Here is a 24,365-nt window from a genome sequence, read left to right as displayed (position 1 = left end):
GCAATATCATTGCAAATGGCCCTGCTCTCCTCTGTTGAGCCTCCACCTTCTGCAAAGATCCCAGCCAGCCTGTAACCTCTCCAGAGCTCCCTGCAAATGCAAAGCCTCCTACCTCTGCGGCTCCCCCCTCGCTGGCTTTACGATTTATTTTCTAATGTTGTCTGAAACTCCTTACGTTCCCTCACTTGTGGCTCGAGTCCTCCCCCTTCCATGGCAAGGAGTTTCACTGAGCTCTGTATGATGCTTTGGAAAGCAACCCCACACCCTCGCAGTCTCCAAATGCACATTTGTTGTGGGGTTTTCCATTTTGTACCTGGAAAACTGTGACGATAGCCCACAGCAAGGAATCAAAGTTCTTCCTGTCTGGCAGAGTGTCGCCGTCTCTCTCTGAAGCAAACTTACAGCCAAAGAGGTGCATCCCCAGGATGCTGCATGTGAGAAAAAGCAAGGGCTGAACAGAAGATGACAGTAAACAAAAACAAAACAAAAACCATACAGCAGGGTTTAATATGTCTCTGGATTTCAGCTGGGCTTTTTTTTTTTTTTTTTTTTTGCGTTGTGTTTTAAGATGAATCATTTGTTCGCTGAAAAATGCACGACGAGATCACGCAAACCGATTGTGAATTTGGGTCAAATCTGTCAAACGGTTTCAGCCAAGAAGTATGTCTGTTCCTCCTCCTTCTTTTTCTTTGTTTTTTAAGTCAAAACATTTTGTTTCAACATTTTCTAAACAAAATGTTTTGACTTTCTGTTTTGCAATGACACATTTTCAGCAAAATGTGTCTAAATTGAATTAGAAAGACAAAAAGGGTTTCTGTGAAATGCCTGAATGAAACACATCAGGTGACCTGAAATAACTTTTTCCATTTTGACAAGAAAACAGAATACCTTTCATTTTAGACTGATGCTAAAAGAATAATTTGTTTTCCCCAGCTTTTGGCCAGTAACCTGAATAATCAAATTATTCACAGCTCTACTCAGCATCATGGCAGCAAATGGTGTTTTGGAGTGAAAAGTTGCACTGGGGAAAGGAACATTATTCCACTGAAGAGACTGGCTTTCTTCAGCCTGCTCAGCGTCTCAATTGTTGGAACAGCAACAGAGTTGGCTATTATAAAAAGACAGGCTCTCTTCAAAATCTAGACCAAAATCCAAATATTTGGGGTTAGTCCAAGTCTATTTCTAATATTTCCACTGCAGAACCTCTCTTATCAAAAGGAGAGATCATGTAAGAGCAGAACCACCAGTGCAGAACAGGGCACAGAGAGAAGCCAACTTCATTTTAGGAACATTGCCCTCTCCCTGGCAGTATTTTTAGCACAAGGCTTTCTGCTAGCCCATAAGTATTGGGGCAGCTGTCTTGGAGTGATATCAAGGAATCATCCAGCTGAAAGATGCTCCTTGCAAATCATCTTGCAAAGATCAATGTCTCATTTGGCCAGAGTTAAGAGAACTTAGTCAGGGCAGGAAGCCCTTCACCAGTGCTGGCCAGCAAAGCTGCTTCTGGGACCGTTCAGCTCAGACGAGTCCCTCTTGCCTGCTGCTCAGTCCTTCTTCAGGACTGGAGGTCAGAAGCACTCCCCAAGCACTCACCTGAAGATGAAGATGAAGAGCATCAGCAACATGCAGAACGTGGCCACGTTGTCCATGGTCTTCATGAGGACAACGAGCTGGCGCTGGAGGGCTGGCATGAAGCGGACCAGCTTCAAAACCCGCATGAGCCGAAACGTCCGCAGGACTGAGAGCCCCCCACCTTGCTGGCCCACTATCTCCCAGACGCTGAGGGGAAAAAAAGGGCATTGCAGAATGAAAAGGCAGCGTCTAACACAAAACCACGGCAGAGAGGAAGCCAAAGAGAGGGTGAAATTCAGAGAAAAGAGGCTGGAAAGCAGGAAGCCGTCCCGGGCAGAGACGCACTGCCAGCGCCTCCTGGAAGCTGAACAAGCTCCGGATCTGCCAAGAGCAGAGTCCCACTAGAGCGTCAAAAACACGCTACAAATCAGTGACTGCAGGTGCAGTTACAGTCTTTGCATGTGCCAAGCAACCAGACAGCTACTTAATTGGACACTGATTGTATTGGAGCCTAGACTTTCCCGGGCTTTCCCTAGACTTCTCTTTTTCCCTGCATTTCAGATCCTAGACTTTCCCAGTTCATTTGGACTGGTAGCTTTCTGCTTGGGCTCCTCTCAAACAACCACAAAACCACCCCAAGGATATATTTTAGTGCTTGTATGTGTCTCTCTACATGGACTAATTTACAGCAGATAAGTATAAAGTGTCATAGGAAGGTATTTATGCCCACTCTCCCTTACCTTGTGCTTTAATTAAACAGTCAAATGAGGGGAAACACACGTAAAGAAAGCTCTGAGTCTGTACCTAATCACCACAATGATCCCATCAAAGATGTTGTATGGATTCTTAATGTAGCCAAAAGGACCATAAACGAGGACTTTCAACAGCATCTCCAGGGCAAAGAGACTTGTGAAGACTATGTTGCTGATCTCCAGGGCATTGGTAAGCTCCTCCGGCTGGGGAAAGAATGAGAGGAAAGGGACAAGGTAAGCAAAACAGCTCTGTTAGGCATGTGCAAATGTACACTCGGAAACAGAGCAAGACTGAACATTTTAAGTGCAGAAACATTGATGCAAATGGTATGACAGGAAAGAGGCAATAGCAAACTTAAACCCCAGGAGAGAGAAGATAAGAAACATACTATTTAAGGTTTATATACCCATTATAAATTGAAGGGGGAAATCCAGACATGGACTTCATGTTAATCACAGCTTTAGCACCACCACAGGAGGTTTATGTAGAAGTGTCATGTGCAGAGTCTTAACATTTTCATAGCCTCCGTACCAATGCTCCTTATACACAAAGGAAAGTTGAAATGTTTTCTCTGATAATTACAAGCCTGCTTTTTCATTTAGTATCTTATCAAAGACTTGATAAGACTTTCAAAAGCAGTTGGTGATTTTAGGTGCTTTAACTGAAATGCCTCAGAAAACCTGATAATCAGGAAGCCCTGAACGTTGCTACTGAGAAAAGGGCCCAATCCTAGTATTTCAGACTGGCAAACTAAAAATAGAGGTATGAAAAAAAGCACAAACAGACTTCCAGTAATCTTAGACCTAAATTAATACCTTTCATGTTTTTCTACCATATTTCACAGAGGGTTCCCAACAATGCCTACAGACATCAAGCGCTGCACTTTCCACGGCGGGTGGGCGTGCATTATTGGAAAACATATGGCAGAAGATAAAAAATGGTGGCGTAGCCCATTTAGGATCATACTCTCAGTCAGTGGCAAAGATAGGAATAGAATTTGTAATACCAGAGTCACTCTCCCAATTTAAACCCCTAATGTATATGCAACTTCATGCTTCTACTTAAAAGTTGCATTAAAATAGAGAGCAACATCCTGCTGAGAGATGGCTGTGGGGTCAAACTGACAATATTGAGGAGCGCCAAGAGGCAGTGGGCTGGAATATTTTGCAAAACACCTGAAACATATTGGGTACTTGATTCTTCTTCTAAGTGGTAGTTTGGCCTTAATTCATATACATACTTTTCTAAATTCCCACAGGTAACCACCTGCATCTTCAGATGCCTAGACACTATGGTGGTTTACAGCCAGCTTTACAAGCGCATACGCGGCAGCGAAGCAACAAACCCAAGCCAACATGGGATGCTCATGGGCTAGCTCCTGACTGCTCCCACCAACTAATGGTACTAAAATGACTTCATGGCTGGCCAACAGCAGGAACAAGAACTTCCTAAAACCCGTCAGGACCTGACACGACAACTTGGTCCCGCTGTAGCACAAGCTGCAGAGCTGGACATGAGGTGTCCCAATCCCAACCCACTACCTGGGAAGAAGGGCAAGGCAAGGATATCATCTTCACCTTGCTCAGTGCCTCATCGATTGCGTTTCAGAGCACCAAGAAACCATAGTAACCAAAGGCTTCACAAATATACGCTGGACAAATAAACAGAGAAATGCATGTGGGCATTTAATTTTTCTTTTTCGTTTCTTAGCACCAAAGCCTCCGGGAACAGCCTTCCAGGCCCTGTTAGCTCAAGTTCCTCCAGCCCAGCGCAAGGGTTACTCCACAGACGGGGACCCAAACTCTTTTGATGTTATCTTGACACTGTAGAGCGATCCCTGGGGACTGGCACTGATATTGGTGGGGGTTTAGTGCAACAAAACAGCAGTCCTCAGCTAGCAGAGGGAGAAACGGCAGCATCGAAAAGAAAAAGTTACAGGCAGAAAATGGTTCAAACACTTCCTATGTCTCAAACATCTCCAGTGTTTTTTCCCTTTATGGCAAAATAAGGGAGCTAAACCATGAAAGAAGCTGCCTCGCAAAAAACAGTGAATTTTACAAATGAAGGGAAAGGAGAAGAGATAGAGAAACCAGAGGGGAAGAAAATAAAGGGTTATATCAATTCACATCCCAGCACGTGGGGTTTTACACCCATCGCTCCCACCAAGGAGCAGATCCCTCGGCTAGAGGTTGACAAACACGCACTTGACACACAGTCCACATCGCTTCCTTGTTGATCTAGAGTTAAAAATACAAAGCTCTAGCTCAGAATATTAAACACAGCCCTGGCTTAAAATTATATACGTCTGGGAGCACTCAGAGATAAAGCAACAAATAGGCCGTGAACAAGTCAAGTTGCTCCTCAGGACAATTTAAAATAGCTAGAAGTCTACATTAGTCACCAAAAATGCCAACTCATTCATAACCGCAAGAGCACCATGGTAGACTGTGCTGTTATCATCATGACAGCAATATTGTCGGGAAAAGAAACGTGTTCTTGGAAGCTTTCCTCCTCATCCACCACCACCGATAAAGGGGGCGCAGAAGCTGACTCCTGCTCTGCCGTACCCCCTCGGGGATGGCAGTGCCCCTGCGCAAGCCCCGCTCCGCCGGCCGATGGGGCCCGGCATACCCGGCCCCGCTGGCACAACGCACTTGCGGCTCTCGACGCACCGGCAAAACAGAGCACGGCTTGGTCTCCGCAGCCAGAGCACCCCTTCCCAGGGGGACAAATCATTGCCTCACCAGCCAAGGCAGTGGTTTTGCGTTAATAAACCGCATTAATGGAACTTTGCACTTGCCGGGCACCTTCTGCTTGAAGCTTTTATCGGGCCTTGTGAATCTGGATGGAAATGGTTGTCACAGCACAGACGGGCCCTGGGTCAGGGGAGCCACGCACGACGCAGGACTTGCGCCTGCAGTGCCCCAAAGCGCTCCCGGCTGGAAGCCAGCGATGGGCCAGGACTGCCTCCCAGGGGGGCTTTGGGCTCACAGCCAAACCCCTTATCACCAGCAACCGCTTTGTACCCAGGGAAAGCGCGGAGAGCTCCCAAACCACGCCAAAGGAATGCACGGAGCAAGCCATTAAGGGCACCTATCCAGGCAGCATCTAATCCCACTGCATCTGGCACACCGGCTTTTGTTTAGGTCTGGCCCTGGCAAGAAGAGACAAATCCGGGGAACCTGTCGGTGGGAATCAGCTTGGCTTGTCGCTTCACGCCAGCCGGGGCCGGAGCGCGCTGTTAACGATCACCCCCCGCTCCGAAGGGCTTCACCCGACAGATGCTGCTGCGCCTCACCTCGGAGAAGCGAGGGCCCGCAGCAGCACCAGCGAGAGGAGCCGGCGAGGCGGCAGCGCTCGCGGGGGCCTGGCAGCCTTTAGAAGCGGCGACATTAGAAAAAATAACCTGCTGCCTCCGCCACGAAGAACAAAAACGGCACGCCGTGGCGCAGGCGGCTTCAGCAGGGGAAGGAGAGGCGAAGCCGCTCGACGTCGCGCCGGTCGGAGCGCGCTGCAGCCAGACCCAGCTGGGATCGAGGATTTATTTTGCTCCGGGAGCAAGGCGGCTCCGGGCGATCGGGACAGGGCAGCGCGAGTCACGCGGAGGATCCCTGCAGCCGGCCGCGGCGTGCTCGCCTCCGAGCCGCGGCATCCCCGCGGACGCCTCCCGGCCCGCGAGGACGGAGCGCCCGCGTTCAGCCGGCGGGGCTCGGGGCTGAGCCTCCCGCCGGCAGCGCCGCGTTCGCCTGCTCAGAAACCATTCATAAAGATCGAGGCGGGCTGAGATTGCAACCTGCCTACGGGCATGGGCATCGCCAGCTGGGAAGCAGGGGTTCAAACGCCCAGCGGCAGCTCTGATAACCTCAGCTACGAGATCTCCAAGATCATCTATATGCGTATATACAATACTGTTTAGAAGATGCTTCTGCCCTAGAGAGATCACAAACACGTCCGAGACATCTTTCCTTATACGTCATTAAAATACAGCAGGAAAGCGGGTTTTCCGTCCCGTGGGAATTAAAATTGTCATCCCATCCCCAACACGAGTGAAAAGTTTCAGATGTGGTTAACTGAAGCGCTTTGACTCTGAAATCTTGAAAGCCCTCCTCTCCGCTCCAGCCTGTATTCCCTTATCCATTTGTTCTTTTCTATAAATCAAACGAAATTAAAAAATATAAATAAAAGTCAGCTTGAAGAACATGGAACTTTCTGTTCCCAAAATGTTCAAATGGATGTTTCAAATTTTCAAATATTTCAGACAGCATATTTCAATAGTTTTTTTTTTTTTCTTTTTTGAAACACAGTGTTCACTGAAACTGTTCCCCTCCTAGGAACAGCTTCAATTTTGATAAATTGCTCTTTTTTGACAATAACCGCCTAATCAAAATGCCATTGACCAGCTCTCGACAGCACGTACCTGGGAGAGTCAAAGATTCCTGGCCTGGCCCCAGCTCCGAGGCTCCGCCGCCAAGTGCGGGGGGAAGCAGCACGTACCAGAGCAAGAGCCTTTCCCCACCAAGTGCTGCAACCTCAGGGGAGGTAACGTCCTTCTTTTGGCCAAACAATATAGCTGGAAAAATGAACCGGCTTTGGCTTTGGTTACGCGCCTGGTAAGGAAGCCCTACCAGGCCCCACGAGCGCCAGCAAGGACAGTCTTTATGCAAGTCCACAGGCAGGAGCAAGGTGCCAAACACGGGGTTTATCTGCAGCACGACGCTCCTTGCCCACCGGTTTGATTTGAGGGCATCTGCCATAGATTACGATTCCCCACTAACAGCAGCTTCTGCTAATTCTCTCATCAGCAGCAGCAGTGACTAATTAAAAGGAAAGCTTGCTATGATTAAATGAGTAACACCCAAAACAAGCAAGATACAAGCATGATTCAGCTGCGGCATGAAATACCAGCTCTTCCAGCGAGTCTTTGGTAAACACTGAATTTTGTTTCCAGGATATCTGGACACGCAGACGTAGTGTCCTGGATAAATCATTCCCTGTTAGCTCTGCGTTTGGGTAGCGTCCATTTGTTGACGTACCAAACAGTACATTGACAAGCGCTGGCAGCACATAAAATCTGAAAAGACAGCGTGGCATCGCTCGCAAACACGGCACGGCGAGCGGACCTGGCGGCTCCCCGGGAGGCAGCCCCGCGCGGCTGGACCCGAAGTGCCGCTGCCACCTGCACCCTGCCTGGAGGTCTCGGATGGGGCTGCCCAGCATGGATGGCGGTGAGGGGCATCCCGAACTGCGAGCGCTCGGAGGTGGTGAGGGACGACCCGGAGGTCTGCGCTGCACAGAAGCAAGCATTCCTCTGCAAGGGCTGGTCGAGAGCGCCCAGAAATCTTCTCTTGGCCCTATCTTGCCACGTACTCGCACGCACAGCAGCGGCTCTCCCCCTCGAGCGAGGCCCTCCTGTGCTCCAGGGGTTGGGAGTCTTTAACAACTCACCACTGCTACTCGGAGCCAGCTGCATTTCTATTCTGCACGTGTGTCAAAACGGCATCTGATTCGTTTCTTTCTTCTCTGGGGTTTTTTTGGGCAGAGTCAAGCTTGACATCACTTGTGTGCTGCGGCAGCAGGGTGTCCCTCGCTGGACCACAGGGTGCTGCATAAGGGCATTTCTTTTTCTCTCACCTGCTGCAAAGACTCTAGAGACATTGGGAATCCAGGAGGTGACCAGTCCCACCTGGGTCACCCCAGGCTCTTGTCACCAATATGGTCCAGGGGCACCTCTGAGCAAAAAGCAGGCAAGGGAAGAACACCTCTGATTACTAAATGTTGCCTCAAGGAGTTCCTTAGAGCTAGACCAGCACCTTGCCCTTTTTCAGCATTCAGAAATAGGGCTGTAGGGCATTTTATTTATCTATTTAAAACTTAGGAGAAGTTCTTGAGCCAGGTTGCAGCTGGCAGAAGCTACGTGCTGTGTTTACACCCAGGTATGAGACAGCAGAGCATGGTACTCCCTTCTGTCAGGTCTGTGTACAGGGCTCCAAAGTGGCTTCTGAGCAAGCAAGGCTGAAGGTAACGAGTGGGGAAATGTCATCCAAAGTGAGCAGGACTGAGGCCGAAATCATTAAAAGCACAGGTTGAGGTAGTTCACAGTCCTGCTGGATGATGAAACACAGCCCAGCACCCTGGCACGCATCTTGGGGAGCTCCTTCACTCCCTGTTGCTCCCTGGGGTGGGCCAGCCATGGCCACCACCCGGGAGCACTGATGAAGGGTCACAAACTCATGAGGCTTCCTGGGACACAAAGAACAGCTCCGGTGCCTTTACACCGTTAGCCCGAGATCGGCTGCTGTCCCTAGTCTGTCGTGGCTGATAGTGCACTGAAGGTGGCAAAGTTCCTCTCCAAGTTTTCTTCTCTCTAAGGAGATATTAAATGTCCAAGTACATTTGTTTGCTTGTGTGAAAGCACGCTGGCTAACACCAAGGGGGGTTTGGGGGCAGATGATGAGGTGGGACCTAGCTGGCCTCTATTCCTACCTCATTCCAGCTGTGACCCATAAAAGGAAAATGACTGTGCTACAGTGCAGGCACTTCATCAGACATGAATCCAGCCCCGTGCACGTGGGCACGTCCAGCGAGGATCCCTTCCCTCTTCTTGGCCTCGATAGTGAGCTTCAGGCCACGGTGAATTCTGGTCCTGCCTTGCCTCTCACCCCAGGACAGCTGAACAAAAGCGCAGATGCCCCCAAGAGATCTCCTCTCTATCTAGCTAACAATAAAATATAACATTACAAGACTTCTGTCTTGCCACAGTGCAAAAGTCCGGAGGGGGCAACCAGCCAGAAGGCAGATCCCTTCTGATCCCGAGGGCTCCGCTTCTGAGAGCGCATCCAGAAGACCGTGAAAACTTCTCACTCCTGCAGAAGAAAGCCTCCTGAAATCATTACCATGGCAACTAAGGAAAAATACCACAGGAGGAAAATAACGACCTCAGCTATTTCCCAGGAAACACCAACAACATTTTACTGACTCATCACTTGTAGTTTTTTTTTAATATACATACATAAGAAAAATCAAACAGGACCCACAAGCACGAGATTTGCCCTGCTCCTCAAACTGACATGCCTCTTGGTCCGCTCCAGGTGTTTAATCAACGGTTCTTTCAACTCAATCAGTCTGCGAAAAGGAGATGAGGAGACACAGCCAGCACTGTGTTACAGCTAAGTAGTTCTCCTGCTGCATGCTCAAACTAAGCAAACATCTCATTAAAGCTAGTTGTAGCCTCAGAGCTTGTTCACCAGCTTTCAAGTGCAGGGAATCATCACCTGCACCCTCCTACTTCTCTGCTGACCGGCTGGGCCCAGGAGCTGGCCCTACCTACCACAGGTAAACCACGACCTTCTACACTTTGGCTACCAACGGGACTTTTTATACCAGAAACCACCTTGACCTGCCATGCTTTGTTTTCAATTTCATTGCTTTGTCCTCCAGTTGGCCAACAAGTCTTCTAACTGCCTCTCCCTCGTTTCAGCCACACAGTTCGTTATTTCCCCCGGGCCTGGGTGTCCATCAAGCTCCTGAGCAGCTTTGGGAGGTTGACTGCAGCTTGCAGGCTCTGCTCTGCAGAGCTCCTGCTGGCCCTGGACAAGGTTAGGCAGACTTCAGAAGCTCTATTGAGCTATGGCCATCCAAAAAAACACTTCAGTCCCCTTCAGTAAATATAACTCCTCTTAGCTACAGAGCCGCTTGCTCTTTTATAAATAGAAACTCAATCCACACATATTTTCAGCAACGACATTCATTGTCTTTGAGGCTCCTTATAAGGAATTGAGCTTTAGCTTTAGCTATTGCCTTGGGTCCGGCAGCTCTAACCTGAGCTCCACTTAATCAGAGCCTGATACACTGATACGCTTTCTCTACTGATCCTTTGCCAAAAGGAAAAAATTCTCCCTCTGGAAAACAATTCAGAAAGTCGCAGGATTGCAGCGGCTCTCACTCTCCTCTTCCTGAATTGCCTCAGGCTCTGTGCTCTTCACCCATCCTGACACCAGGGTGAAGGATATCACCGGATAGACCTCAAGCACTCACTTCCAGAAGAGTCTGGACTGCATCTCTCATTAATCCCACATTCCTGCTGGCTCCACCTTCCCATCCCAGCGTGGTTATAGACAGAAAGGGCAGCATGCTCACTGCTCTGCAGGCTGGAGAAAAAGCACCACTGTGAAGTTCAGGATTTATAGCCATTTATACAAAGAAAATGACTTTGACAGACAACTGAACAAGTCCGGTTTCATCCCAGCACAGCATGGGAAAGGAAGATTTTGTTATAGACTGAATAGAGACTGAATATTTGATGCCACAGCAAGCAATACTGTAAGAAAGAGTGGAAAGCAGCTTTCAGTTCAGAGAAATTGGAGCTATCTACCTAAGAGGAACTCCCCTTCCGCCGTGTCCTCTCATCTCTTCCAACTTCCTCTTATTCCTCCCCGTTATAATTAACATACTTTCCTTTCTGACCTCACCCCTTCATGAGGAAGGAGTCTGATCCCACGGATGTGGTGCCGCTCTGGCTGCAGGGGAGCACAACTTTCTCCTCCACTGCACGCTTGCCACGTGACCATGGCCGATGGCTGAGCTTCCCCGTGCCCCGGCCAGCCCTGAAGGGATCTGCCATGAATTATCCTTGCCCAGGAGCCATAAATATCACCAGTAAACCATGCTCTCCTCCAAGCCCTTGGGCTATGCTTTCTTTACTGCTCTCAGGAGGCACAGCAGATATTCTTGCTTGAACTCCTTATCTCTCTCAGCTTGAGATTTCAGGATGAATATTATCCCAGAAAATGCAAGAAAAACATGAACTGGCTCATCCATCTGCCCAGGTTTTGAAGGAGCTTAAGCCGAACAAAAGCTGCATTTCCACTTGGTCACACCTTGTAAGTACTTGAGATTTAAAGCCCTCTATTTCTAGTTAATCTAAACCAAGTTTCAAACTTATCTCCATTAGTACTTGAGAAGGTACCAAGGGGAGGGAGGGGGGGAAAAAAAGAAAGAATAAGGCTGTCTCTGTGCTGCCCCTGCACAGTTCTGCTGAAACTGGGTTTCTTATACTGGTAACACTATCTCTAATGCTGACTGCCTTCCACGGGAGAAAAGCTGCTCGTTTCCCAACATCAGCAAAAGAACAATTATAACAAAGAGCGAGAAATCCTGTGGACACCGAAGCAACCTCACAGCAGGAGCACTCAGCGGTTGGGTCACATCCTGCTCGCTTTGGGGCCAGGTGGGGTGAGAAGGGGGCTCTGCCAGGATGGAGCAACACCAGGGCAGCCTCAGTGCCGGACCAAGCTCTAGCAGAAGAGCTGGAAAAGGCGGAGAGGACTGATCACTGGTAAATCACGCACAAAACACTTGCAGACAAAAGCATTTGCTGGTGTAAATTGGGGAAGCTACACAAGCTTTCGCTGTGTTTGCCAGCTCACACCCGGGGGGAACACCTGCAATAATCAAAGATGTAACACGGAGAAGCGCCTGTCTGCAGAGAGCAGAGATTTTTCATCCTCGCTGGGATGAAGCAAGTTTGGAGAGCGCACATCATTTTCCCATTTCGCGGAGCCTGATTCTCTTCTCAGGGCTGTCTGAGCAGAGATAACATGAGGGTGATGATGGCAGTTGAAACATCCGCTGCAACGATATGATCTAAGGCAGCCTGAGTATTTCCAGGCTCTGAACAAAATTAACAGGAAAGGATTGACACTTACAGCTTCCCATTCAGGGAACTGAAGAAAACTTTAGTAGAAGACAGATGTCAAGAAACCCATATAGGTTCTTCCCTAAAGCATCCGGAGAATTGAATTATCTGACCAAAACCCCATACATTTTCCTGTTGCATGAAATCTTCCTTAATTTTCAAAGGATTCAACCTCCAGATCCAGGATAAAGTCTACTTTATGGGAAGGGCCTGTTTTTCTAATACACAGGAGGGCCCTGGCACCACTGCATTTTTGCATGTTACTCTAGAAGAGCATTGTGATCCAGTCAATAAAAACACACAAGTTCCTACAAGACCTCATAGATTCTTCAAAATAATAAGAAGGCTGAATAACCCCTGGGGTCAATAAACAGAATTACCCCCAATAACAAACAGAGAACAGGTTTTGAAGTCAGTGATCCCAGTGACTGACAGTTCTGATAGCTTCTATTAGCATCGATTTGACTCCCTTAGTCTCTAACAACAAACTGTTCATAAGAGTAATTTCTGGTTACGCAGGAGCTAATTGACTATAGTATGTGCAAATCTATAGGGCACCTTCTTTTCCTGCAGCCTGAGTGCCCTATGCAGCTGTAGCGCTGAGAAATTAAGTTGCAGGTAGATATAAGCAGTGTGTTGGGCAAAGACAACAGCCTCCGAGGGAGGGAAAGCCTTGCAGCGCTGCCAAAGCACTGATCACTTGGCTAAGATGAGCTGGCACCGGGCAGAGGAGCTGTGTAATGAAGTTAAATGGAGAAACGGCATATGCACCAGAGTAGAAGTGGAGACACCTCTAGGAAGCAAAGGCGCTGCACGGACGCGGGACCTCCTGGGTGCGCGTCCCCGCAGGCTCGTGGGAAGAGCCCTGGAGCTGGGGGAGGTTGTCCCCAGAAAGGTTGTCTCGCTGAGCTACGGGATTCACGCACATGCTTAAGTGCTTTCCTGAACCAAGGCCTAATGAATTAGATTCACACGGGGAATCATCGCACTAGAAACTTCACCGCAGAGGGAAGTAGGACTCTCCTACCAAGCCCTCGCATGGCATAAAGCAGCAGGGCCCAGGCTGCGGCGGGATGCAGCACCGGCTCGCACCAGCGCGGGATAAACGCGGAGCTCAGCTGCAGGAGCGGGCATTGCCCTCCCAGGAGTGCGGCGGCACCCAGGTTCGATTGCCCTGCGCTCACAGGAGAGGAGCCAGAGAGAGCTGCAAGAGATACCAAAAATACTTATAAAACGGATTCCTGTCCTTCACAACCCAGCGGCCTGACACAGATCCATGCAGACGAGAGAAACCGCTGCTCAGGCTTCCCTGACGGACCCGCTGCAGTGCTGCCGCGGTCAGAGAGGACTCGGTGCTACCTGCTGTGCTGGCCATCGGCAAGGGAGACTGCGGCACGAGGAAGACCCCGGACAGGCTGCAGCCGCGGGCCGGGCAGCACGTGCCCTGCGAGAGCTGCGAGGCAGCTGAGATTCAGCTGCCTTTTCTTTGGGAGGTGAAAGACCTGTTGGAAAGATCTCATTCTGGCACACAGACGTTAAAGGACCAGCATCGATACGCCCGACAAATCCGCAGCTGCCTTCCACCGCGCACGTGCGCAGCAGCAAAACATTCAACTTTGCTCGACACTGGTGGAGGCTACGACGATCTTGACTTCAAAGGGCTGCAGCTAAAGCGGTTCGGATCCCAAGCGCGCCCGTGGTTTCTCGAGGCAGCACTCCCAGCTGGACTGCAGACCTGCTGCTCCGTCCCCTCCAACCCGCAGCCCAGGCGGCGGACGCTAATGCAGACTCCTTTTAAGCCGGCAGCTCCTTCGGAGCATCCTCGAGCACCGGCACACCGGCCTGCCCAACCTACCCGTTCAGCACGCCGCCCTGCTCCATTACACCCCTTACCATGGAGCAATCAAAATTTTCTGCCAGATGGAGAAATCAATCCGCGAGTGTCAAGATAGCCAAACCTACCCAGCAAGTCACTCGGAGACTGTGATCTGCTCCCTGGCCTCGGCCTCCTTATCCGGCGCAGCAGTAACTCGGTCGCAGGTAGGGGCCAAGCCCAGGCAGCCCAGCACCGCCGCCGGCACCCACGCAGCCGCTGCGCGAGCCACGCGTCGTGCTGGCCACGTCTGCACGCACCGGTGTTTAAAGCCATCCAGCCTGGGGTCCCGCCTGGGCTGTCCCGTTGCAGGGGGGGTTGGGGCCGCGCTCTGTGCTGCAGGGCTGAGCCCGAGCCCATCTCCCCTCTCCTCCTGGCTACACGCACTTTATAAGTTCTTTTAACTGAATTTTAGCTTAAGGCCCAAACCAAATCTGGAGGTTGTGGGGTTCCAGACAGGTAATAATTTTCACATACCTTCTTCCCTGCGCACTAACTTCATGTCAGAAGTACATAAATACCATTTGGGTCCCTGGTTAAACGATGACCCTGTAGCCTGGGCTCCTCCAAGCCAGTAAATTTTGTAATATTGCTGCAGCTACCGACCCTTAACCTCCTCTCTCGATCACCCTGGATACCTGAAAATTTGACACCCTGTAACTCCGATTAGGGAAGCTTCCATGCTCTCCAGGCTCTACAGTTTACATAAAAAGGCACTTTAATCCATTTTGCCAGATAGCTTTCCTTAGATGCTTTGGCACAGATGGTTGATATTTTCATGCTGCAGTGGTTATTAGATCGTAATGTTACCAGGGACAACTTTACATCATTTGTACAGCTATGCACTCTGGGCCCCTGCAGCTTCATGCGCTACGAATTAAGCTTTAGATACTAACGTGAGTTTAGGCTGTTATTGAAAAGGTTACTCCTGCCTTCTGCAGAGGGAGTTTGCGCATCCGCTCACGTTCGTGACACTGCTGCTTTGTGGATGCATACACTGTATTGCTATAGCTGGTGATAGCCCACTTGCGATTTTCCTGTTAGGCTGATGTCAGATATTTCCTTTTCTCACTTCCTTGAAGAATTGCCTCCCATGGATTATGTGCTTCTCTCCTTGGGTGCTGTCCCAGAGAGTCATTCGCCCTTGTAAACTGTCCAATTTGCTTTTAAAAAAAATTAACAAAAGGGTTTTTTTAAAAGGTCTGAAGCAGTTTCCTCCTCCCTCCTTTAAAGACATCAGGGTTTTGGACCAATCTAGATCCAAGTCTAGATCCACAAGCTCCAGCTGTGCAGCTGCAGAGAGGCCAGTGAAGGACCTCTGAGTCTGGATCATGCCTCTCTCTTGTTACCAGTGGTAAAACACTGCAGAGACAGCGGCTGAAATTCAAGCGCTATTTAAACAAATGAATATGTAGGGTATAGTTCATATAATGTGAGTTCAGACAAGGAAAATCGGAACAGCCAGGCAGCTCAATGCAAACCAGATTTTAAAAACAAAAACAAAACCCCAAGCCCTTCCTTAAGGAAGCCCTTGCTGAATTCCTGCCCCTACAGAGAAGTCCAACATCACGCCTTGTACTAAGCCTCTGCGTTTCACTCCAAGGAAGGACTTTAAAAGAAAGCAGCACGTTATGGAACATAGTCTGGCCTACCGCCAGGGCTGGGGGGAAAAGCATCAGAGAAACCCTCTGGTTTAGCAGCACATTTTACTCCTGCTCTGTGGCAGAACATGCTTTTGCAAAGCCCTAACTATTTGAACCCATATCACTGCAGAGTCTCTGCCTCCCTAAGGCGAATCAGTCAATTGGTTCAACAGTGTATTTAAACCCCCCGGAGTCTACCTTTAAATCACCTTTATATTTCTCTCTCCAAAGCTAATAGTTGCTACCTGCATTTTGCTTCATCTCTGTAGAAAAACAAGCTATTTAGCAGTCACATTAATAATCCGCAGCAATCTGGTTGTCATTTCCCTGATGGAAAATTTCACACTGCTGCCCAGCAGCAGCAACATGGTGAGTGTTATATGCACCTAAAGCTGCTCTGGTTTCCTCCTACTAAATACAGCTGCCATGAGAGAAGCAAGAATCACAGCCTTCTAAAAGGAGAAAACGCAGAGTTAAACACATTCAGACGTACCTACCCCTCACGCAAAGGCATGAACCACATGGGAGCAACCCGATGCTGAGTGAGAAAGTCAGCAAATGCTTTGGTAGGTCATGTCAGAAGGAGCTTAGAGAAACCCCAGATCCCAAGCTCCAAGCCATTTGATAGCAAAATATTTGCTGTCATTGACTTCATTGGGGAGCGTGCTCTGCAGAGAGGTCTGGGATGAGAGGTCCTGAGATAAGCAGATAAGCTGCCTTTTGCTATGTCCGTTCAGCACCCAAAGTGATGGGTGCTCAGCATGGCCAGGAATACTTGTGGGTGAATGCAAATGAACAGCCAGAGGTGGATGGGTGATGGTTTCAAATGCTCTTCCAATTTCCACTCATTTCAACATGCCTTCAAACCACCACTCTCTTCCTAAATATCCCAGACCTGGCCTTCTCTGGTTAATAAGTCTGTTAAGCAACTGACTGTGAAGACTTTTTAATCTTCTAGGCATCCTCCATGGAGAAAAGCAGGTCTCTCCAGGATGCCTGTCCCAAGGCAAGATGCAAAGCCTTCAGAGGAGCACACTTCCATCGGGCTATGAAGGGGAGCTCGGCTGCCTAGCTCACGTTTTGAAGCCCAGGATGCTCTGGAGGTCTCAGAGGAGGTGAATCCCTCCCAACACCACCAAGGAACCATGGGTGGGCACAAGCCTTCCTCCTCCTCCTCCTCCTCCCACAGTAACCACCAGCCATCCTCCCTCACCCACACTAGCTGCTGGTATGTCCTCTCCCCTCTGGCAAGATGCCGGTAAGCAATGCAAAGCTTTTGACACACCACCATAAAATACGTCCTGAAGGTATTTATCCTAATAAAACTCGGTGTGTCCAGGGCAACCTGGTGTGAAAAGCCCAAGAGGTAAATATTCATTAAATAAGCAGAGAGCTCAATACAGAAATGCATGGAGTCAAGTACTCCGCAAGCCCCCTCACTTCTTTGCAAGCAATCAGCCAATGAAGATAAATTTGGCGAGGCTGAGCACTTGCACTTTCAGGAAGGGCTCTCGTAAAAGAAAAATCATATGTTTCAGTGTTTATAATCTCTGCAGAAAGGCCTGGTCCAGCATTTCTCCACTCTAATTCCCGCTCTCATAACTGTCAGATTAGGAAACTGCAGACTATAAGCCTCTTGAGTTTACAGAAAAACACCTCTCTGCTCTCTGCCACCGCTTTAAGCGGATGAACTAATAAAAACAAGCTCCGCTATTCACGCCGAATGCCTGCAAGAAAGGGATCTGGGGCAGTAGTAGTTTCAAAACGCTGTCAAAGAAAGCAACCACCCACAGTGTCTGGAATCCCCCCACACACTTATCAGCTCCCTTCACCTTGTTACCCAAAAACCACCACAGAAATCTGCCTCTTCCCATCTACCTGCCCACTGGGATTTCACCGCTGGCCGAGGCAGAGACCAGGAGCCTCCCGCTGCATTTTCTCCAAGCCAGAGCACAGGAATGGGAAAGCCACGTTGTCTTTAGGGTGTTTTTACCTAAAATCTTGATGACAGCAGCGCCTGGCAGTGTGAAAAGGCTGAAAACCCAATGCCCTGGACAAATATGACACCTCCACTTAAAATAGGTAGGGCCCGTGATGGCCTTGCCGCTGCTGCAGCATGAAGGCACCTACCATCTCCGTGCTGCTTCTAAGCCAACGCTGTTTTAGTGAGGATGGACCTCATGCAAGCTTGACGTGCATGGATATGCCAGAGAGGGCCTTCCCAAGCCGCCTTTTCTTGGGAGCCCACAGCCAGTGTTTGGCCTTCGGTCCTTGATGGGAGGGTGATGCCAGCTGCACACTGCCTCCCTCAGTCCGTGCACGGAGAGCTTACATGGGCAGATCCTCCAGGAGCTTCTGACAGTGGACACCAACACTTGAAAATGTACCTCTTGGACAAATCCAGTGAAACACGGCAGCAATAACACAGCTCCAAATATGGCATATCCGCTCTCACCTTTCATCTAGCCAAAGGAGGAATAGAAATTTTGATCCATTTCTGTGATCCACCTCCCCTCAGGTTCTTAAGAGATGATCCCCCTGATATTATTAAACAAACAAGGAATCACTAAAGCTTCCTTTCGCGCACAGGCGAGCATTTCCCAGAAAGGTCGCCGTGTGAAGGTGAAACAGCATCAACTGATCCTACCTGCAGGACTTCAGCATGCATCTCTGTTTAATGTGTACTGAAAACAAAGGTTGGCCAGCCAGACCGTATTAGGACGTCAGGGGAAACGTGCTGGTCTGAAGGGACACATTTAGCACACCGAGGAGGTTGGAGTCTTCCGAGTGTTTAGGCATTGATGCATTAATGCCACAGGAGGACACGGGGATTTGGAGTCGTTTCGGCGTGGCTCCGTCTGCAGCCACCCCACTGACAACAGGAGCTATACACAGCAGAAGAAATGCCTCTGCATGCAACTGGGAACAACTGCATAAACACAAAACGTGCCAGAAAGGGCAAAAAGTAAACAACAATGACTTGAAACGCAAGGGAGTTCCCAGAAAATGCTGGCGGTGGGACAGGAACTGGGTGGAGAAAGAGCTGCCACATTCGGGAGCTTCCCAAGAGGCATGGAGCGAAGCACTGAGCGGAGATGTCCAGTGTGGGGAACGCATCTCCTCCTGGATCCCCCCCGGCAGCCTCGAGTGCTGCACTCAGGAGAGCTGCCTAAGGGGATTTTGCAAGACCTAAGCATCCAGGCAAATAAACTTTTCCCCCGCAAATCCAGATGAAGCACGTGCCAGCGGGAAGCAACCGATCCCATCCTCGTGTGGGCACGGGTTTCAGCGGACTGCTGTCGGGCAACTGAACTGAGCGCACCTGCACCAGGCGCACCACCGTCTGCAGCCACAAAACATTAGGTGAAAGATCAAGCTGTATGAAGGCCTCTTTAAAAGCAAAGCGCCTACAGCCCTTATGGAGACGTTTCCAGAGGAACACAGCAACTTCTTTTCTTGATGACTATATATAGGGGAAGAATCTGCTGGGTGACAAGTGCATGAGAGCCTGGAGCAGAGCAGCCTCGTGCCTGCAAGGACTCGGATAATACGGCGGAGGACTAGGCTGAGATGAGTCTATTTTGGATTCAGCACTGTTGCTGTAGCGTTCACTGGGGAGGCAAAGGCATTTGTTACGTCCTCTCCAGGGACTGGAAATTCAATAGACTTTCATGCCTGCAGCTGCGCTGACCCCGAAATCCGCTGCCATGAACAGCACCGCCAGAATTGCCGGGCTGAAACAAAAGCCGTGGCAAAGCACTGGCTCCTCTGGTTGGCCTCCTCACTAGAGGAACCAAAAATACACAGCGCTTTTTGCATGACAGTGGTCTCCTCATGGAGCACAGAATCCCTGGCAGGGCCAGGACATGGGGCTGTGATGAGGCTGAGCACTGTCTGACTCTATTTACAAGCTAGAAACATGCTCAGATGAGAAAAGGCAGCCCTGTCCTCCTCCTGCTCGTGGCGTAGCAGACCCTTTGCCGCAGAGTCCCTTCGTTCGAGACCCCAGGAGCTCTCACCTCCAACGCAGGGAAGCTGAAGGTGCCAGGGCTGCCTGGTCAAACCGAGGCTCTGGCACTGAGATGGGCCACATTCCCATGATGAAGCAACTCCCGAGAGCCAAGTTACGGTGGCGCAGTGCCATGCGGGGTGTGCTTACCTGCTCATGGTACTCAATTCCCATGCTGAGCGTGTTGATGAGGATGGCCACCATGATCCCGCGGCCAAAGTATTTGCTGTCCACAATCTTCCTGAAGGTCTCGCACACCACGTGCCAGAAGGCCAGGACCCGGCTCACTCTCTTGACCCGGGCTTTCCCCCGCTGAGGGTCTCTCTGGTCACTGTAGTGGGCATCCTGCGTAAACTCATACACCCCGTCGCTGTCCGAGTCGGCCGTCTCAATATCCGTGAGCTCCGCGTCGTTGGCCAGCGTCTTGAGGCAGTAGGGGCAGCTGTCAGGGTTTCCGGAGCCACTGTCCAGCTTGGCGCAGGGGCTGGAAAGCTTGCAGGTACCTGAAATGCCAAAGAGGCACGTTCAGGGGAGCCCATCAGCCAGCCCGGGGAGCTCGAGCTGCAACGGGAAGAATCTCCCAGTCCTTCTAGCGTCAAATTGTTACCCTTGACCTGACAGATACTTCCTAAGGGGAGAGGGCTCCTGCTGGCTCCCCTGTTGCTGGGCCAGGTGAAGCAGCTCTGATGCTATTAGAAGGACTTGGATGCAGAGCAGACCATGGAGATCAGCCTGGCCAGAGGACATCCCACCAGCAGGGTCAACGCACAGCAGACACTGACTCCTTGAGTTCCAGCCCTCTGCCTCCTCCCCGCTTGCGCTGCCCTCCCCAAAGGGTTAGAGGGGCCTAGACAAAACCTTCACTCCCCAAGCGCCTTCTCCCGATGACAAAGCCCTCCATGCTGCGCATTGCCACCAGCCGAGGGGCCCTGACCCATCTCATTAACCCTATGGCCCTTGAGGCAATGGGGAAGCAATTGATGGGCTCCGCTGGCACCCGGTGTGCTCCGCGTTGCAATCAGCAGGAGCACTGCAGCCAGCAGCCTGCTTTCCTCCTCCCACTGTTTGCTGATACTTCAAAATTGCCAGCTTCCCCTTAAAACATGCGACTCGCAGCTTGCTCCGCACAATGGCAGCTCCCAGCTGCCAGATGGCTCCCCCGGTCGACAATAAAAGTGGGATATTCTCTTAAAAACACTGGCTGGCTGCAAGGGAAGGGAGAGGCTATTTACCAAGTGCATTCCTGACCCATCCACAGCAGCAAACATCGGTATGAGTTAAAACCCAGCACAAAACAATCCCAGAGCCCAGCTCTATTTAGTTATTCTCCAGCGAGGCTCTGGAACGGCTGGAGAACTTTGGCTCTTCTCTGCACAGGTTTTGGCTGGAAAGGTTAAAACCTGCGGTGAAACAGGCCGCTGGGACAGGGGGTGCACATGACATTGGAAAGCTTGGCCTAGAAATGCCTCTTGGAGGCTGAGAGAGTTTGAACTAGATCGGCCTGAGCTTCCAAACCTCAGGATGTGGAGGGGAAAAGAGCGTCTTGCGGTGAAGGTATGAAACCCTCAATTTAGGAAAGCTGCATTCAGTTTCTGGCTCTGTTACAGACTTCCTGAGCAAATCACTTAGGGTAGATTTTTAATACTCAGCATCTGCGATTGCCATTGAGAACTTCTGAAAAGCAGACATTTGATCTCTCTGAGCCTTGGGTCCCTTGGAGAGCAGAGCTAAGCAGTACTCAAGGGTGTGCTGAGAGACTCGGGTCATTTAGACCTGGAAGGCGTCCACATCCGAACTCATCAGCAAGCAGCAGGCAACGCAGACGTCGCCAACCCCCACATTTTATCTAGGAAGGGACCTGGCCATTTTGAATGGGCTAAGCTTAGCTCCAGGTCTGGTCTGCACCATTGAGCCCATTCCAGCCTATTTTACGAGTGCAGTGATTTTGGGAGCGCTCCCTGTAATTGCAGAATAAACTGTGAGGGTGGAGGGGGAAGGGAAGAAAAGGAAATCAGCTCATTAGAAACATTAATTTCCCTTGGATTTTTGCAAGTATGAAGCCTGGGAGGTTGAAAATTTTCCTGGCTTTGACTGTAAGATGCATTTGGTGGGTTGGAAGATTCCTGTTGGCCTTACCTGGAAAGCCATCGCCTTTATCTGTAACATGGACTGAAAAGAACCCTGGAAAGATTCAGTGGAAAGAAAAAGAAGTTAGGATCTCTCTCATTTCTGAAACGCAAGCAGAGGCTGATCTCCAGCCCCAGCACTCACCCGTACTCTGCGTCTCCAGCAGCTTGTGCATGGTGCTGTACGGCCCGGGAGGTATGTTAAGGTTTGTTAGGGTGCTGGTCCCAGCGCTGACTGCAGCCTCTCCTAAGCTTTTCTCTCTCAGCATCTCATGGGAGGTACTTGGGTGCACAGTGGGGTAGACCTTGCTGCCAACTATGTTCTTGGGGATCCCTTCTGGGCTTGGCAAGCTGAGGCCTGGCTGAGCGAGGGACGACCTGCAGCGGACTGGCTCGAAATGGCAATCGGCGTGGTAGATGCTATGGACAGACTCCGTGCTGCTGGGAGCAGCACTGGGGGAAGCGTGGGGGTTTGGTGCCGGGGGCGGGAGCATGAGCCGGTTGGTGCCGTTGTGAAGCGAGCTGGTTTCCACGTCGCTGATCTCTGGGCTGGCACGGGGCGCCCGCAGGTTCCCGTTGCCCAGGTGATAGTGGTGATGGTGGTGGTGGTGGTGGTGAATGAGGTGGTGCACGGAGGATCTTTTCCTGCTCCGGCGCTTCCCAGCCTGCCTGTCAGCCGCTGCCTTGCTCGCGGGGCTGGGGAGGAAGCCCATCCTCACGCCCGCCGCCCGGTACACCTCCACGAGCTGTTTGCTGCCTTTGCGGGCAATGTACACCAGGTACTTGAGGAGTTCATCGTAGCAGCTGCCTGGCTCCGAAAAGCTGGCGAGGGTGCTGGCGTTGGACAGGTACCGCACCCGCTGCTCCTTCATCAGCTGGCTCTCGCGCTGCTTCGTCTCGGAGAACTGCGTTGCTATAACCACTAGGCAGAGGTTGATCATGAAGAAGGAGCCCACCTACGGGAGGGGAGGTGTCAGCTGTCTCAGGGAGAGGGTAGTATGAGCATCTCTCCTGCTGGCCATTCCCTTCCCATAGCCCCATCCCTGCTGCTGGCCATTCCCTTCCCACAGCCCCATCCCTGCTTCCAGGTATTCCCTTCCCACAGCCCCATCCCTGCTGCTGGCCATTCCCTTCCCACAGCCCCATCCCTGCTTCCAGGTATTCCCTTCCCACAGCCCCATCCCTGCTTCCAGGTATTCCCTTCCCACAGCCCCATCCCCGCTGCCGGGTGTTCCATTCCCACAGCCCGACCTGGGGGTGAGGGAACAAGCACCGGTGAGCCCTGGTCCCCTCCTCTGCCCTGCTGGGAACAAAAGGGGGCTCCGCCATTCCTTGGAAGAGCGCCCTGGGCTTAGCTCGCTGGACAGCAGGAACTGGCAGACTTCGCAGACGGGGGAGGTTGTAAGAGCGGAGCTGAGAGAGGACAGGGACGTGGCTTTTTGAACCCATATGGCGTGAGCGTGCCGTGGGAAAGCGCGTGAGCAGGTGCCTGAGCTTAGCAAGAGGGCCAGAAGAAGCGATGGGAGAAGTCACCCTTGGACGCTAAGGCAGGGCTAGGAAGGGAAGAGAAAAAAACACCAGCTCGAGCTGGAGATGAGGGAGGGCGGTGCGGGGCCAGCAAGGGCGTGAACGGCAGCGGGGGGTGCCCGCGCATGCAGGCAAGAGCCCGGCAGCGGGGGGCACGCGGAGCGGCTGACTCATCCCCGGATACAGCCTCCCCGAGCCCCCGCCCCGGGGACTCCCACGCCAGGGCTCCACTGAGCACGTCAGAGATCAAAGACGAGAGGAGATTATTTTGACAAAAAGCTTTTGCTCTTTTAAGATTTTGTTTTTCTGTCTCCGCAGACAGCAGTTGTAATTATCACAATTAGTGGCATTACGATGAATGCACTGAGCCTTACTGATAGGAGGGTTTTTTCTGGCAGTGTGTGGGTAGCTTGCGAGCAGATCCCTTTCCTCTGCTAACAGGATTTGCGGGTTACTGTTACGCAAGGGCATCAGCAGTCTGTATCCACAGCTTTGAGATTTTATTTCAAACCAGGGTTTCCTGAGGTTCTGCTTCCTGCGGATCCCAGCTTGGATCACAAAGAATAACTAATGCCCCCAGCCCCTGCTAACAGGCTATCACACACTGCTAGCGGTACTCGCACGGCATCCAGGAAAGCACCGTTTGCCTTTCCTCTCTGTTGTTCCAGAGAGGCAGAGAACAAGGGACTGTTTCTTTTTTTTGGAGGCTAATAGATGAACCAGAAAAAGCGACATGGACTAAACAGATTCCTACCTTCTCATCGGGGTTCGAGTCCTGGTTTGATGAGGATCAGAAATCCCTGCAATGGTCTAATGGATGATGTGCAGCTATTTTGCTGGACTTAGTCCAATTAGACAGGAAGAATGGGACTCACCTCACTTATCTCAGCTACATCTGAGTGAGGCACCTAATGATCCTTTAGAGTCAAGAGAGAAATAGGCACATCAAGTCTGCAATGCATCTAATTTATTTTAGATATCTACCTTAGGATGAGATGAATCACCCTTAAAGCACCTATTTTTCTCCCTTGACGATAAAGAGAGTCTAGACAACAAGCCCAGCTAGTTGCCGTAGACCTTTCTCCTTGCAGAGATGAACCCCATCATGAGGTTCCCCCCCACAGAAATGCTTTGTTGGCTCCTTTGTGGGTGGTCTCAGATGAGGCTG

The 24,365-nt window shown here is 50.7% G+C and overlaps 1 protein-coding gene across 1 annotated transcript in view; it reads right to left on the bottom strand.

Moving 5' to 3' along the window:
• The window catches only part of CACNA1G (calcium voltage-gated channel subunit alpha1 G), a 161,840-nt gene that overhangs the window by 67,369 nt on the left and 70,106 nt on the right, over nucleotides 1–24,365 (bottom strand). The window contains exons 8-14 of the mRNA XM_067308542.1: nucleotides 21,816–22,626; nucleotides 21,676–21,725; nucleotides 20,902–20,908; nucleotides 19,695–20,047; nucleotides 2,377–2,528; nucleotides 1,594–1,779; nucleotides 314–428 (exon numbers count right to left, since the gene is read on the bottom strand). Coding sequence (XP_067164643.1) covers nucleotides 314–428; nucleotides 1,594–1,779; nucleotides 2,377–2,528; nucleotides 19,695–20,047; nucleotides 20,902–20,908; nucleotides 21,676–21,725; nucleotides 21,816–22,626 — 1,674 coding nt within the window. The remainder of the gene's footprint in view (nucleotides 1–313; nucleotides 429–1,593; nucleotides 1,780–2,376; nucleotides 2,529–19,694; nucleotides 20,048–20,901; nucleotides 20,909–21,675; nucleotides 21,726–21,815; nucleotides 22,627–24,365) is intronic.

This window comes from Apteryx mantelli, chromosome 19, assembly GCF_036417845.1.
Source record: "Apteryx mantelli isolate bAptMan1 chromosome 19, bAptMan1.hap1, whole genome shotgun sequence".
Lineage (NCBI taxonomy): Eukaryota > Metazoa > Chordata > Aves > Apterygiformes > Apterygidae > Apteryx > Apteryx mantelli.
This window is presented reverse-complemented; position numbering and strand designations above follow the sequence as displayed.